The 13,177-nt window shown below is 35.7% G+C and overlaps 1 protein-coding gene across 3 annotated transcripts in view; it reads left to right on the forward strand.

The window, feature by feature from the left end:
* The window catches only part of MSRB3 (methionine sulfoxide reductase B3), a 164,848-nt gene that overhangs the window by 41,311 nt on the left and 110,360 nt on the right, over positions 1–13,177 (forward strand). For all 3 annotated transcript variants that reach the window (XM_012661575.1, XM_012661573.1, XM_012661574.1), the window contains 2 exons: positions 6,847–6,955; positions 8,568–8,645. In XM_012661575.1, the coding sequence (XP_012517029.1) occupies positions 6,847–6,955; positions 8,568–8,645 (187 nt within the window). The remainder of the gene's footprint in view (positions 1–6,846; positions 6,956–8,567; positions 8,646–13,177) is intronic.

Below are 13,177 nucleotides of genomic sequence, written 5' to 3' on the forward strand. Positions count from 1 at the left end.
TTCTTGATTCACTATAGATGTTTAATAAATAACTGTAGAAAATATGAATTATTATCAAACTATCTTCAAAGAATTTACAGTGTGTTTAGGAAAAAGCAGAAACAACTGAAGATGTTTGAAAATAATTGCCCAATACATATTTTCCTATGTAAATAGTACCTTGTAGAATGGATGCCCTAGTACTAAGGGTGTTGGTAGGGGTGAACTTATCAGAGCGTGTAGATTTGGAAGGAAAACTTGCTTGACAATGTCTTCTGAGTTTATCTATTCAAACCTTCCGTATGGAAACCAGAAGACCTATTTTATCATTCAGCTATGCACCACTAAAACATATGGTCTTGTTTAATTTAAGTAGTTTACAATGGTCATGTCATCAATGGCATGCTTATAAGTCCATCGATGTTAATTAAACTCTGTGCCTACATCAGTTGAATATAACTGAAACTGATCTGTAGAATTGTCTTATGTGAAGTAATAGAAAAATAGCAAGAAGGCATGAAATGTGATTATTATTATGACAAATAAAGAGATGATTTTTCTCACATATAGAAAACAAAAAATCTTTGCCTTAAAAAGAAACAATTGTCTGTTTTCTGACTCCTAAGACTCATAGGTTTGTGTGTGTGTATTTGTGTTTGTGTGTGTGTGTTATATTCAGGACTTGGAGACCAGAGAAAATTAAACTGACCCTAATTGTAAAAATTAAGAATGTTTTAAAAAAATGGAAACTAAGTTGAGGTACTAATTATATACTTTCTTTGGTTGTGGGTGCTCCTTGCCCCATCGCCTGTAAGATTACTCTGAAGGGGAGAGTTAACTGAAATGTTCAGAAGGGTAAAAGCATTGCTTGGGCAAAGGGGTTTTGTTCTATAGACTCATCCTAAATTTATCACCAGAAACATGTATTGAGTGTCCTCTTACACATGACTCCAGGTTGAGAATGATGATCTGTAGTCACAAAAGGATGCCATTAAGTAGACAAAGCAAATTAGTACAGCCTGCATTCTGATTGTATATTCAAAGTTCAGCCAGAAAAATACTCTCTGAGAGCTTTTTGAGTTTAGCTGTTTGCTAAAAAGCTATTTATTAGGATTTCTCTTAGAAGTAAAAAAGATAATGCTAGACAATGTCTGTATTAAGATTTGTAGTTGTAGATGTCCTAGTTTAAAAGCATATCCTTTGCATGAGTAAATTGTTGTTTAGCTATCCATTCATATTCAGGCTTTAACAGTTGCACTGAAGTTACCTGTCTGTCTCTGCCACTGGAGTATGAATTTAGTGTTTTCTGTGTTTGGAAAGCTTTTCCTCCAGATATCAGCATGGCCAACTTCCTGTCCTCCTTCAGAGCTTTGCTCAGATGTCACCTCAGTGAAGCCTACTTCGAACACCCTATTTAAGATTGTAATCCTTATTCCTCTTATTCCCAATTCCTCTGCTTTTGCTTTTTTCCTTCCTGCATAGTTACCACCTTCTAAGAGACCATATAATTTACTTAATTACTTTCATTATGTTTTGTCTGTCTTCCCCTACCCCTGTTGGAATGGGAGCTCCATGAAGATAGGTTCTTTATGTTGTTCTCTGGTATGTCCTAAGTAGTTGGAGAAATGCCAGCATATGATAGGTACTCAATAAATAATTATTGAATTCATGAATGTATGTTACTTAGCATAGTACCTGGTACTCTGTAAAGACTCAACATTTTTGATGACTTAAAAAAAAGGTAAGAAAAAAATCTTGAATCAGTGGTCCTCAAAGTAAGCCCTGCAGCCCTAGTTTTGTGGTTATCAGAGGACTAAAGCAAAAATGTCCTGACATTTTAGATTGTATGTTAATCTCAGGAATGTTTTTCCTATATATGTCTACTTTGACAGAAAAATCAGAGTTGATAGTGCTTCTACAAGCATGGAACTTTACTTCCTCCTGTGCTTTGCAGTTTTTTTCTTAAAGCCTTTATTGAATTACTAGAATGCAAACAAATACAAAAAATGATGGATTATGGTATATATTTTACATTTTATTCTAAAAATGAACTAGATTTGGCTTTTATAAATGCCCAGTTATTTAGAAATTCTAACAGTATAATGCCTGGAATAAAAATTTGCTCAATTTTCCAATGACAGAGTAAATAACAAACAAAATTTATAGTGAAAAATAAAGTATTCCATCTTTAAATATAGCAGCAAGATATTTCAACATGAACTTTACTGTTTTAACCTAGTAAACCCAAAGCAAAACAAGATATTCTTATCTCTTACTCATTTATTGGGAAAATATTTAATAGTTTCATTTTTTTTCTGATCCTAGAACCAAAATTAAAGTTATGGGATCTTTAGGTTTTGTTTTGTTTTGATTTTTCACACCAAAATATAAAATTTATGACTTAAAAGTGCTCTGAGATTTAGGTAACAGATCTGATTTACTTCTTAACAGGAAGTTAAAAAGGCTTTCAACATTTTATAGACTTCATGAAAATCTTGTCTGAAACTTGTCAGTGACTCGGTTGAAGGAAGGAATACAGGAGAAACAGACATTGGCTAATTAGACGAACGTATCCAACTTTTCTGGATGTACTGAGATGATTGTTACTTCCCCCCCCCCCCCGTATTATCTTAAGTTGTTAGTGATAGTTTTTAAGTTTAAAGTTATTGTATAATTTGAGAAAAAAGTTGCAACATAATTTTTCCTGACAGAGAATATAATGACTACAGATTTTGTAAACAGCTCTGGGTTTGAGTTGCTATATGTTTGCTATTTGTCCTTAGTGAGTTATGTTATAACCTTTCCTAGCCTCAGTTTCTGTATCTGTAAAATGGGCATGACAACTACTTTCTAGAATTATTGAGAGGATTAAATGTGTTTATGTGAAAGTGCCTGGAAATGTGCTAAACTCAAATTTTAGTTTTATTTTCTTCCTTCACTTCCTATTTTAATCATTTTTAAAAGATAACTTGTGAGGAAAATACTATTCTGAGGGAATTTTTATGGAAAAATAATTACCAATAAACTATTGCAGCACAGTGAAATAACTGACCTAGCTACCTTTTAAAATACAGTTTTAACTTGAAAATTCACTGTAATTAATATTGGAATGCGATATAGCATTTATTCAGACACTTTGATAAGTGCTAATGTCTGTGATCCTTACAGAAGATCTGTGAGGGTGGCAACACATGGAGAAGTTGACTTGTTTAAGGTCATATGGCCGAGAAGGAGGCAGAACTAGAAAGTGAACTCTTGCTGGAAGTTTATTTCTACTCACAGCAGGAGCTTCACATTGTCTCAAAACAATACTGGACTTGAGACAACAACATGAAACAAGCCTCAATATAAAAAGAGACTTTGGACATATTTCATTAAATAAAACCCTTGGATTGAATTCAGGGTGGATCTGATCTATATCAAAGTTACTCTGTAGGTAATGATGTTATGATTAGACACCAAAATGGCAATATTATCCCTTCAGACGTATTTATGTTGCATATGTGTACACAAACACTCACTTGTGCCTTTAAAGTACACTATTAAACATTTAAATAAAGGGGAAAAATCTTTCCCTGACATACTTCTAAGCCAATTTAGGGGTCATTGAACAGATGACATATAATACTAATATTAAATTACCCTGTGTAATAAGAAAATTACAGTACCTAAGTGAAGATAGTAAAGGGAAACCATCCAATGAATTGCTGTAGAATTTCAAAATAAAATGGTTTCTTTAAAATTAACAGTGGCACCATATCACTTTAGAAAAGCGAGTCTGATAGGGAGAAGGGAAATCAGAGACAAAAGTGAGTCTTTTCTGTTTATGTATGCCAGTTTTTCGTTCTGTTGATAGAAGAGCTAATGTAATAGTATGGCTTTCAATTGTCCGAAAGCATGTTATTACTAAACTATGTGGCAAGACATTTATTAAAACCTAACGTCTCATTGAGTTGTTTAATATAAAATCACAATAGTTGTTTCTAGTCTACATATATTTCCTTTTGCTATTAGGTGTACTTTAAAAGCCTAATTATTTTGAGCACTAGCATGACCAAAGAATGAAAATTTACAAAGTTTGACAACTTTAAATAATCACTAGCATTTCTTAAAGAACAAATTTCACTTACAGTTAGGAAACAATATTTATATTTAAGGTTGAAAAGCCAGGATGTAGAAAAATTTTGCTAATTTGGAAGATGACCTTTAAGTGCACCAAAACCAAATAATTTGTAGGCTATGACATAGGGCACATTCCTACAAAATTTGTGTGAATACTGCTTTAGTGGTTCTTGAAAGACAAACAAAGAAAGCTGGAATGAAATCTTTATTTCCCTCCCAAATAAGAGGGAGACTAACAAAGGAGTACAGCAGCACCCTTTGTCAACGCTTGCCATTAAAACGAGGTCTCTGTAGCACAGTTAATGAGATGTTTCATAGTGGAAAACAATCTGTTTTTAAGAATGTTTAGATCAAAAGTAATTTCTAATCTATGAAATAAAGTCTCTTCAATACCCTTCATTCACTAGTAAAGCTTTTATGTTTGTATTATTTACTTCAATCAGATGTTTTCAATTTTACCTTTTTTCTTTATACAAATACTTGACATGGTTCATCAATACTGACCAACAGTTTTATTCTTTTTCTTCAGAAAAGAGATTTTTGAGAGAGGGAGAATAAAAAAGAGAGAAACATCTTTGCCTAAATGATTTGCAAGCATCTGTGCTTTAAGCTACTTTTTATGAACACTCCTTAGTAAATGACTCAAGGTAAAAAAGCAGAAAAGCATCCAATGTTAGGAAATTGCAATCCAATACCATGTAATTTAAACCTGCAGTTGCTTCTCTTGGACTAAATGACATACAGATGGGTAGCTTAGTTCTCTCAACTTTGGGAACACAATTGGTCTTTTTGTATGAATGAACATATATTAACAAAAATATTTTGGACAGAATTGTTTAATTGTACAGATTTTAATTATCTATTCCATTGGAAAGAATGATTTTAAGCAAGATATTTTGTCATGTTAAGTTTGCAGTTAATAACTTTTTTTTGACAAAATTAATGAAAATACAACCCTTCCAACAAATAAATAAATAAAAACAAAATGATACCTTTTAAGAAGTCTATAGTGAATTGAGCAGAAACTCATCTATCGTGGTCAACTGATTATTTAAGAAAGAGCTGTTCTACATTCAAGCTATTGAAATGGATTGTTCTGACAGGACAAACATTTCTCAGGGAGACATTTCTATCTACCCCTAGCATAGCAAAAATATAAGTAGTAGGTATTTGGATAAAGCCTAGTGTAATATGGGGTCCAATGAGATGAGAGGTGAACATGCCATTGGTGACATGGCAGCTGTTCCTGTGGATTTTTTCAGGCCAGAGAAGAGCCAAGGGACTTTGTGGAAGGTCAGCAGAGGTGCTGTTTGACAACCTGCAGGTCTACTCCAAGGTGTACCCTTCTGTTTGGCTCTGGCTTGCTCTTTCTGCCTCCGTATTCTCTTATGGAGAATCAACCACTGTATCGTGGTGACCCTGATTCTGGAAGCCAATATCTTTTTTCAATTCCACAATCAGAGTAACTGGTTGGTTAATTTTCTCCTAGTTTGATTTCAGTGATCTCATACTGTGACATTAGGTACCTTGAAAGTAAAAGAAGTAGACGGCATTTCCACTCCTAGATCATATTTTTTTATATATGTTTCAAAAGGAGTTGAATTTAATATTCGGGAAACTTTTTTTTTTTAATATTCAGGAAACTCAGCAAGCTTTCTTTTAGTGACTTCAAAACATGGTAAGAAGTCTTTACGTTTAGGACCATCTGCAAGCTTCTTTCTCACTGTGATGGATGGCAAAGAAAAGCAATTTTACTGCAGTGAGTAATGGCTGCCCTGTCCTGGGGTTATATTTCTTTTCAGTCATTTGTGCAGGTAAAATAAAATGCTACATATAAACAGGTGTTGTCTGAACATTTTACTGCAGTCTGTATAGGTTGCAATAAAAGCCACCATTGTTACTAGAATCATATTAAAATTATTTCACCATTCAAGTACGCTTAATCAGTGAAGTCTTCCTAGATATACTTTGCAAAAAGAAAATGTAGGTCTTTAAATAAAATCACATTCACTTTTCCTTTTTTCTTTGTCTTTCTCCTTTTCTATTTTTCTTACTCTTTCTTTTGGAACTTCTTGACGCTGCATAAGTGTAAATGCCTTCGGTAGTTTTTTGAAATTTCTTGCTGCCTGTTTAACATGGTAGGATACAGTCTTTAAAGAGACATTTATTTGTAAGGACCATACAGAAACTAGTGACATGTCTGATGGAATCAGAGAGAACAGCAATTCCTAATAATAGAAAAATACATCTTTATGCACCCCCCCCCCAAAAATAGGATGATAGTTAAATCATGGAAATTAAATGACAATGGTTTCAGGCTATTCTATCAACTCGCAAAATTATTGGAGAGTTCTGGTTTAACTTAATATGCCCATCATCTTATATATACAGTGTAAATGCTTGTGAATAGACTTGTACTTTTGAATTCATTTGAGAAAAAAGGGGTTTCAGAGTAGTAGGAGACATAAAGAATGTATCTTGTGAATGTTTATCACATGCTGGAAACTTTGCCTATAGCACATTGTCACTGCTCCAATGCTGTCACCTGAATCTTAAGAAACATTCCTTTTAAACTTAGAGAAATAATCAGCTGCAGTTCAGGTAAGCTAAGCTTTTCTAGTGCATTAGGGACTGGTCTGGTCATTGACAAGTGACTGCAGAAGCTGTGTTGTGGCGGCCAGCCAAAGCAATTATTTAGGATTCAAGCTAAAAAGCCTCCTTCTCCCATATCCTCTCTCTTTCCAGGGTCATGTAGGGATAAAAAGAACTGTAAGGTGGTCTTTTCCCAGCAGGAACTGAGGAAGCGGCTAACACCCCTGCAGTACCATGTCACTCAGGAGAAAGGAACCGAAAGGTAAGGTGAGCTGTAATAAAAAGGCATTAAGCAAGAGCTAGTTTTCTTCTCCCACTGCCTCCCTCCATTGACTCCTCTTCCTTGCCAATTAATTTTAAGAATTCTGCACTTATTTGCTAAAGTCTACAAATTAGTATCCTTGAAAAGGTTGAAAATGGTATTGTTTAGGTTAAGACTAAGTTTTATTTGTTCTTTCCTCCATTTAATGAACACTTCATATCTTATGTAAAGTCACAAAGCTTTTGTTAAGGGCCTGTTTTCAGTTTACTACAAAATGTGTGGAAGTAATAGCGATTTAGGTACATTTTTTGGGAAGACATCACAGTAAGCAAAACCATGAGGGATGTGGCGCTATGCCAGGATGCTGAAATTTTGAAGGTGGCCATTGTAAGTATAGACGTTTTGGCTGCAAAAAGAAGGTAGCATAATTTAGTTCCTTTCTACCCCACTCCAATTTCTTTTTGAAGCACATGTGGAGAAAGTATTTATTGGCTCATTTGTGGTTGGAATGTCAAAAATTTTCAATAACTGCCCTCACATGGCTTTGGTCCTTGGAAGTTCGCCCTAAGTCCTGAAAAAAGAGTTTGTTCACTTCCAAACTGTTTTTAGTGAATAAAGTCTCTCTCAGCTGATTCCAGCTCAAAGGTAAATTGCCAAGGTCCAATGATTTTGTTGTCTAATTTATACCATGGAGCTTGGCATAAGGCCGTAACTTACCTCTGATCCAAATTTATTAATGATGTAACTTCTTGTTTTCATTCATGAACTGAAAGAGCTCTCTACCACACATGGGATCCATGTCAATAGGCAGCTCTCTCTTCCTGTCACAGTATCTACTGTTTACTGAATTTACCAAATGTTGGGTCTCTGACGAAGTCCACCCTCACCATACAATGAGTTAGCAGTGGACTTCGGTTTCAGCTCAGGAGAACTTCTATCCATCCTGTTGTGTACACGACTAGCAAAATGATTTAATGCACACAAACAACCAGAGATTAGGTCATTCTTAAAAATTCTGTTTATAAAAAAATTGGACCTCATAAAGAGGGTGAAAGGATAATAAAAACAAGCTGCAGAGCACATAGACTTTTTGTTGGGCTAGCACAGCTGATTTGTATTAGCTGAATGACCTCCTAGCCTTTAAGATTGTTAACTTAGAAAAATATTCCCTTAAAGCTGCAATATTCCTTTTCAAACCAAAAAATAAGACTCCTTCCACTTAAAGTCTTGGACCCGTCTGCGTTTTCTGGTATACACTCTTGAACACTGTAAAGTAGCAGAAACCTTGTGTAATAATGTTCTTTCTGGTAATCTAAACTACAGGATTTTTTTTTAAAATAGGAAAAATTTTTTTCTAAGCATTACATAACTAGATGGTGTGATTTTTTTTTTTTTTATTTAACCTGCACTAGTTTGGAGTAGTTATATGCACATTTTATTATATAGATTTAAAATATATTAGTATTGTTCAGATTTCCATATGTTTGGTCTGTTCTCATTTTAGGACAAAATGCCCTTGAAAGATTTATTAGAGATATATATTTTAAGAAATATTTTCTATAAGAAATAGTGCTCACTTTAATTTTTTAATGGTCTGTTTATTGTTTATCAGTGCCTTTGAAGGAGAATATACACATCACAAAGATCCTGGAATATATAAATGTGTTGTTTGTGGAACTCCATTGTTCAAGTAAGTATGTTGAAAACCTGTAGGTATGGATACACTGTAACAAACTAGTTATTGCTTTTTCATCTTAGGATCTTTCCATTACGGAATTTTCTTCTATTTTTTTTTTCTATTTCTATTTACCCCCCACAAAACAAAAGTAATTATTGATTTCATGGCAAATTACCAGTGTGACAGACTGGCTGATTTTGCACTACTTGGATCTTTAAAATACCCAATGTTAACTTGTTCATTCCATTGTGCTTAACAGAGCTATGAAAGAGATTTTGGCGAGCATAGAAATGTTTATGTATTTATTGATTTTTCTATCTTGAAGAGATGGCCCTAAATGTGTTTCTTGGACCATAATGAAAAGTTTCTCATGTACGTCCTTCAGATTGAATAATATCCACCAAGTAGATTAATCATACTTTTGCAATGAAGGGAAATACCTGTATTGAAAGTAACAAAGTTAAGTAATATTAAGTTAACAGTTTTTGCATTGATCCAAAGTCCTTATTTTAAAGATCCCAACAGTTTGCCATAAAACAGGAGGTACATAGACTTTTTGACCATAATTAGTTAATTCAGACAGTATATTCTGGGGATTGTGGATCTTACTCAAAAAGGGAGAATCTTTACCGAAATTTATTTATCTAGATGGAGAAAAATCCTAGAAGTCCTGTACTTCCCATGGGTTGCTGATTTGGGGGAATAAAAAGATAGAAACCTTAACTGAGAGTAAATGTCATTTATTTAAAATAGAATTACAAAGTTTCTTAGATGAAATGAATAAATAAGAATCTGATGCTTGTAGCATGTAAAACACAATTAATATCTCTCCATAAATGTTTCTCTTTTAAAACACTAGCATTTACAGATTTTCCAGGAATAACAGGAAGGAGTAGTTTCCTTGAAAAATTTTTAAAAAGTTTGAAACCTTCTAAAATTGCACAAACTTTATTGCACATTAATGTTGGTTGAGAATCTGTTCTGAATTCTTATGTATTTATTCTTCATGTTAAAAAACCGACCTTCAAATTGTCACTCATTTCCTCTTAGAAAACACATGTCCTTATATTTCAACACCTTCAGCTTGTGTCATAATAGTTGATATAACACTTAAGATAGTTGCTGAGCCATGTTAAACTTAATATCCCAAATGGTAAAAATTGGCCACATCCCCTTTGCTTTTTGTTATAGATTCTCCATCTCTTTCCCTATCATGTGATTCATTAAAGTATGACATCTAAGGAAAACTTACTGTTTTAAATAAGAAACAGAACCCCTGCAAATGAAGGATTTAACCCATGTGAGATTTTGAGTCACAAATCCTAAAAGCAAGACTCTTATCCAAACATAGGTACTGGTGGGAGTCAGGTTTCACATTTGATGTTATATTGCCTCTGTTTCCTTTAGCATTCTTGTAAGGAAAGCTTTTGTTTTCTAAATTTTTAAGGAATATGGTTTAATATTTTTTTTTTTTTTGAGACAGAGTCTCACTCTTTTGCCTGGGCTAGAGTGCCGTGGCGTCAACTTAGCTCACAGCAACCTCAAACTCCTCGGCTCAAGTGATCCTCTTGCCTCAGCCTCCCAAGTAGCTGGGACTACAGGCATGCGCCACCATGCCCGGCTAATTTTTTCTATATATTTTTAGTTGTCCGATTAATTTCTTTCTAATTTTTTAGTAGAGATGGGGAGGTCTTGCTCTTGCTCAGGCTGGTCTCGAACTCCTGAGCTCAAACAATCTGCCCGCCTCGGCCTCCCGGAGTGCTAGGATTACAGGCGTGAGCCACCGCGCCCGGCCTGGTTTAATATTTTATTATACCATTATTGTATTATTATACTTTGTCTTTTTTTAATTGTTTGCCTCTTTTTACTTGGTTTCTTATCTATTTTGGGAAACAATTCCCTGCTCTGTCCTTCGCTGGAGAATGTAGTAGCTCATTGGTCTAGCGCAGCTGTCTTCGTGCTGGAGAATGTGAGCCCTGGGAGTCCACGAAGACTTTCCTGGGGCCACAGGGTATGGGCAGTTTTAAAGGAATCAATTTTCTGATCCTCAACTTTTGCGTGTACATTTTCCTGAAACTAGTGCATCTGAGAGGGTCTGTGGTCTACCATGTCTTCCTTCCCATCTCTTCTATCATGATCACCCTTCTCCCACTTCACAAAAGGTGTCATACCTTTCATTCAGCCCAAATCCTAACTGTGATTCATTGCCCTGGGTTACAGTTTCCAGGGCATCAAGCAAACTGACAGTTCAGGAATGCATTACTTCTAGAGAGACCCTTGAAAGCAAGGCAAAAAAGCATATTGAATATTGAAATAATATTTCATCGTGGCAAGGCTCCTGGCACGGCTCAGTCCACCTCCTGGTCTGTCTGCTTATCTCTCTCTCCATCTGCTGCCTGGCCTTCCATTTTCTGCCAGCCTCCTTAAGTGAGAGAGGGGCCATGAGAACCTGTATCAACATGTTATTCAAATGAAAAAGATGAAATAAATAAAAGTCTTTTATTTTGGACAGAGAATAAGTCTGATTTGGTTGATTGATTCCACAACGCGGACTGGCTTTGCAAATTACTTGATACTTTATATGGTAGACTTCATTCATTAAATAATCTAAATATGTAGCTCTAAGGTTTTGAAAGTATACATTTTAAGGATATATACAATGTACAGAATACCAGAAAATTAATATTTTGCAATTATTTAAATTTCTGATAAGAAATTTTAGCTGTGAATTTCAAATATATGAGGAAGTATGTATTAGTCAGCATCCAATCAAGATACAGAAACCACACAGTAATTTGAATAGGAAAGTTTAATATAAAGAATTATGAACTGTAACGGAGGATTGTGGTAACGAGAGACTGGCTACTAAGAAATAAAGAAAAATTTTAAAGAATACAGGAATAGCAGATATGAGAAGCAATCATGACCCCTGGGGCTGAGATGAAGAGCACAAGGAAACCGCCCCTGCCTTTTCTCCAGGGCTGAGATCTAGACCTGTTGGAGAGGGCATGGCTGTAATTGGTGGTCCCCAACCTTTTTGGCACCAGGGACCGGTTTCATGGAAGACAGTTTTTGCACAGTGGGGGTGGGGAGGTGGTTGGGGACCACAGACTGTAGCTACTAAATAGCAGAGAATTCATTATAGTGCCATGATAGTGCAACTTGCTGGAAATTCAGCCTCTGAAACTTTCCAGTCATCCGCCTTCTGGAATCTGCTGGAAATTTACCCTCTGGTGTGCTGGGGAAAGCTGTTTGCAGGAAGGTGTCTCCGTGGAGACACTCTACTACCAAATCACCTGAGAAGAGTGCTAGGGGAAGCTGCTGGCTGCTAGGCGCTGCTCATTGCTGCGCACTGAAAGCAGCACCTGCACTGGAGAAACGCTTGTGGGGCAGCAGCTGGGTGTTTGGCGAACAGTGTACGCTTCGAAAGCTGGATACAGGAGAAGCTGCTCTGCAGGAACCGAGTGCTGGAGAGGCTGCTTGTACAGAAGTTGCTGGGTGCAGGAGAATCCATTCACACTACAGAAGCCTGGCACTGGAGAAGCCTCCCAAGCTGCAAGAGCCTGGAAGTGGAGAAGCTGTGTGTGCTGCAGGATCCAGAAGGGAAAGAAGCCACATGCTCTAGAGAAGCTTATTAAGCAAGCATTCTGAAACCAGAAAGGAAAGACCTTTTCCCCCTGCAGTTTCTCTTGTGCCCACTACTGGCAAAATTTAGCATCATGCTAACTGATGAAATATTTAAAGGGCCCAGCTTCAATTTGGCAGAGCAGACAAGGAAGATGGATTTAGAGGTGAAAGGCAACAACTTGATAACTGGCACAAAATCTATTTTCTTTTCAAAATTCTTTTAGGGGTTCATGAGCAAAAGTTTGAAAACCACTCCCAAGTCTGATGAATTAGTGGTGTCACTATCGGGGCCCTGTAGATAGTTGGTTTTATGCTTTGAACACAAAGTGTAGGAACCAGTTGAGGGGCATGTGTACGTGTGTCTATAGTGTCTGTTAGAGAGAAGGGAGTTAGGGGAGAAAGTTTATGCAGAACAGATTAAATAGAAGTGCAGTATGAGAAATAACAACGGGAAGGAAATAGATAAGAAAGAAAAATAAGGAACGTTCTGAATCTGAAAATATCTAATCATTAGTGGTGTGAAAAGTTGTTTCCCCAACTTCTATTAATATTTCTGTTATTCACAGTTATATTATATGTGTGTGTGTGCACATATGTACATAATCCTCTTCATTTACTTGACTAACGTGTGTGTGTTTTAATTCCTTACATAAAGGCTATTTGATTATTCTCATTTCATTTTCAAACTTGTGCTCTACTCTAAATACATTCCCTCTCTGAACAATATAGTGCTTTCTTACTGCTTACCAAGTACAAGAACCTCATTCACAGTCTTCTTATAAACCAAATGTGTAATTTATTCCATGGTTCACATTTTCTTCACATTCACAAATTTTACCAAGCTAGTTTATTTCTCATGTAGTACTACTGACTTTCAGTTAGTAAATTAAATGACAGAAGCAAGAATGTTCTCTCCT

This window comes from Propithecus coquereli, unplaced genomic scaffold (assembly GCF_000956105.1).
Source record: "Propithecus coquereli isolate 6110/MARCELLA unplaced genomic scaffold, Pcoq_1.0 Scaffold72, whole genome shotgun sequence".
Lineage (NCBI taxonomy): Eukaryota > Metazoa > Chordata > Mammalia > Primates > Indriidae > Propithecus > Propithecus coquereli.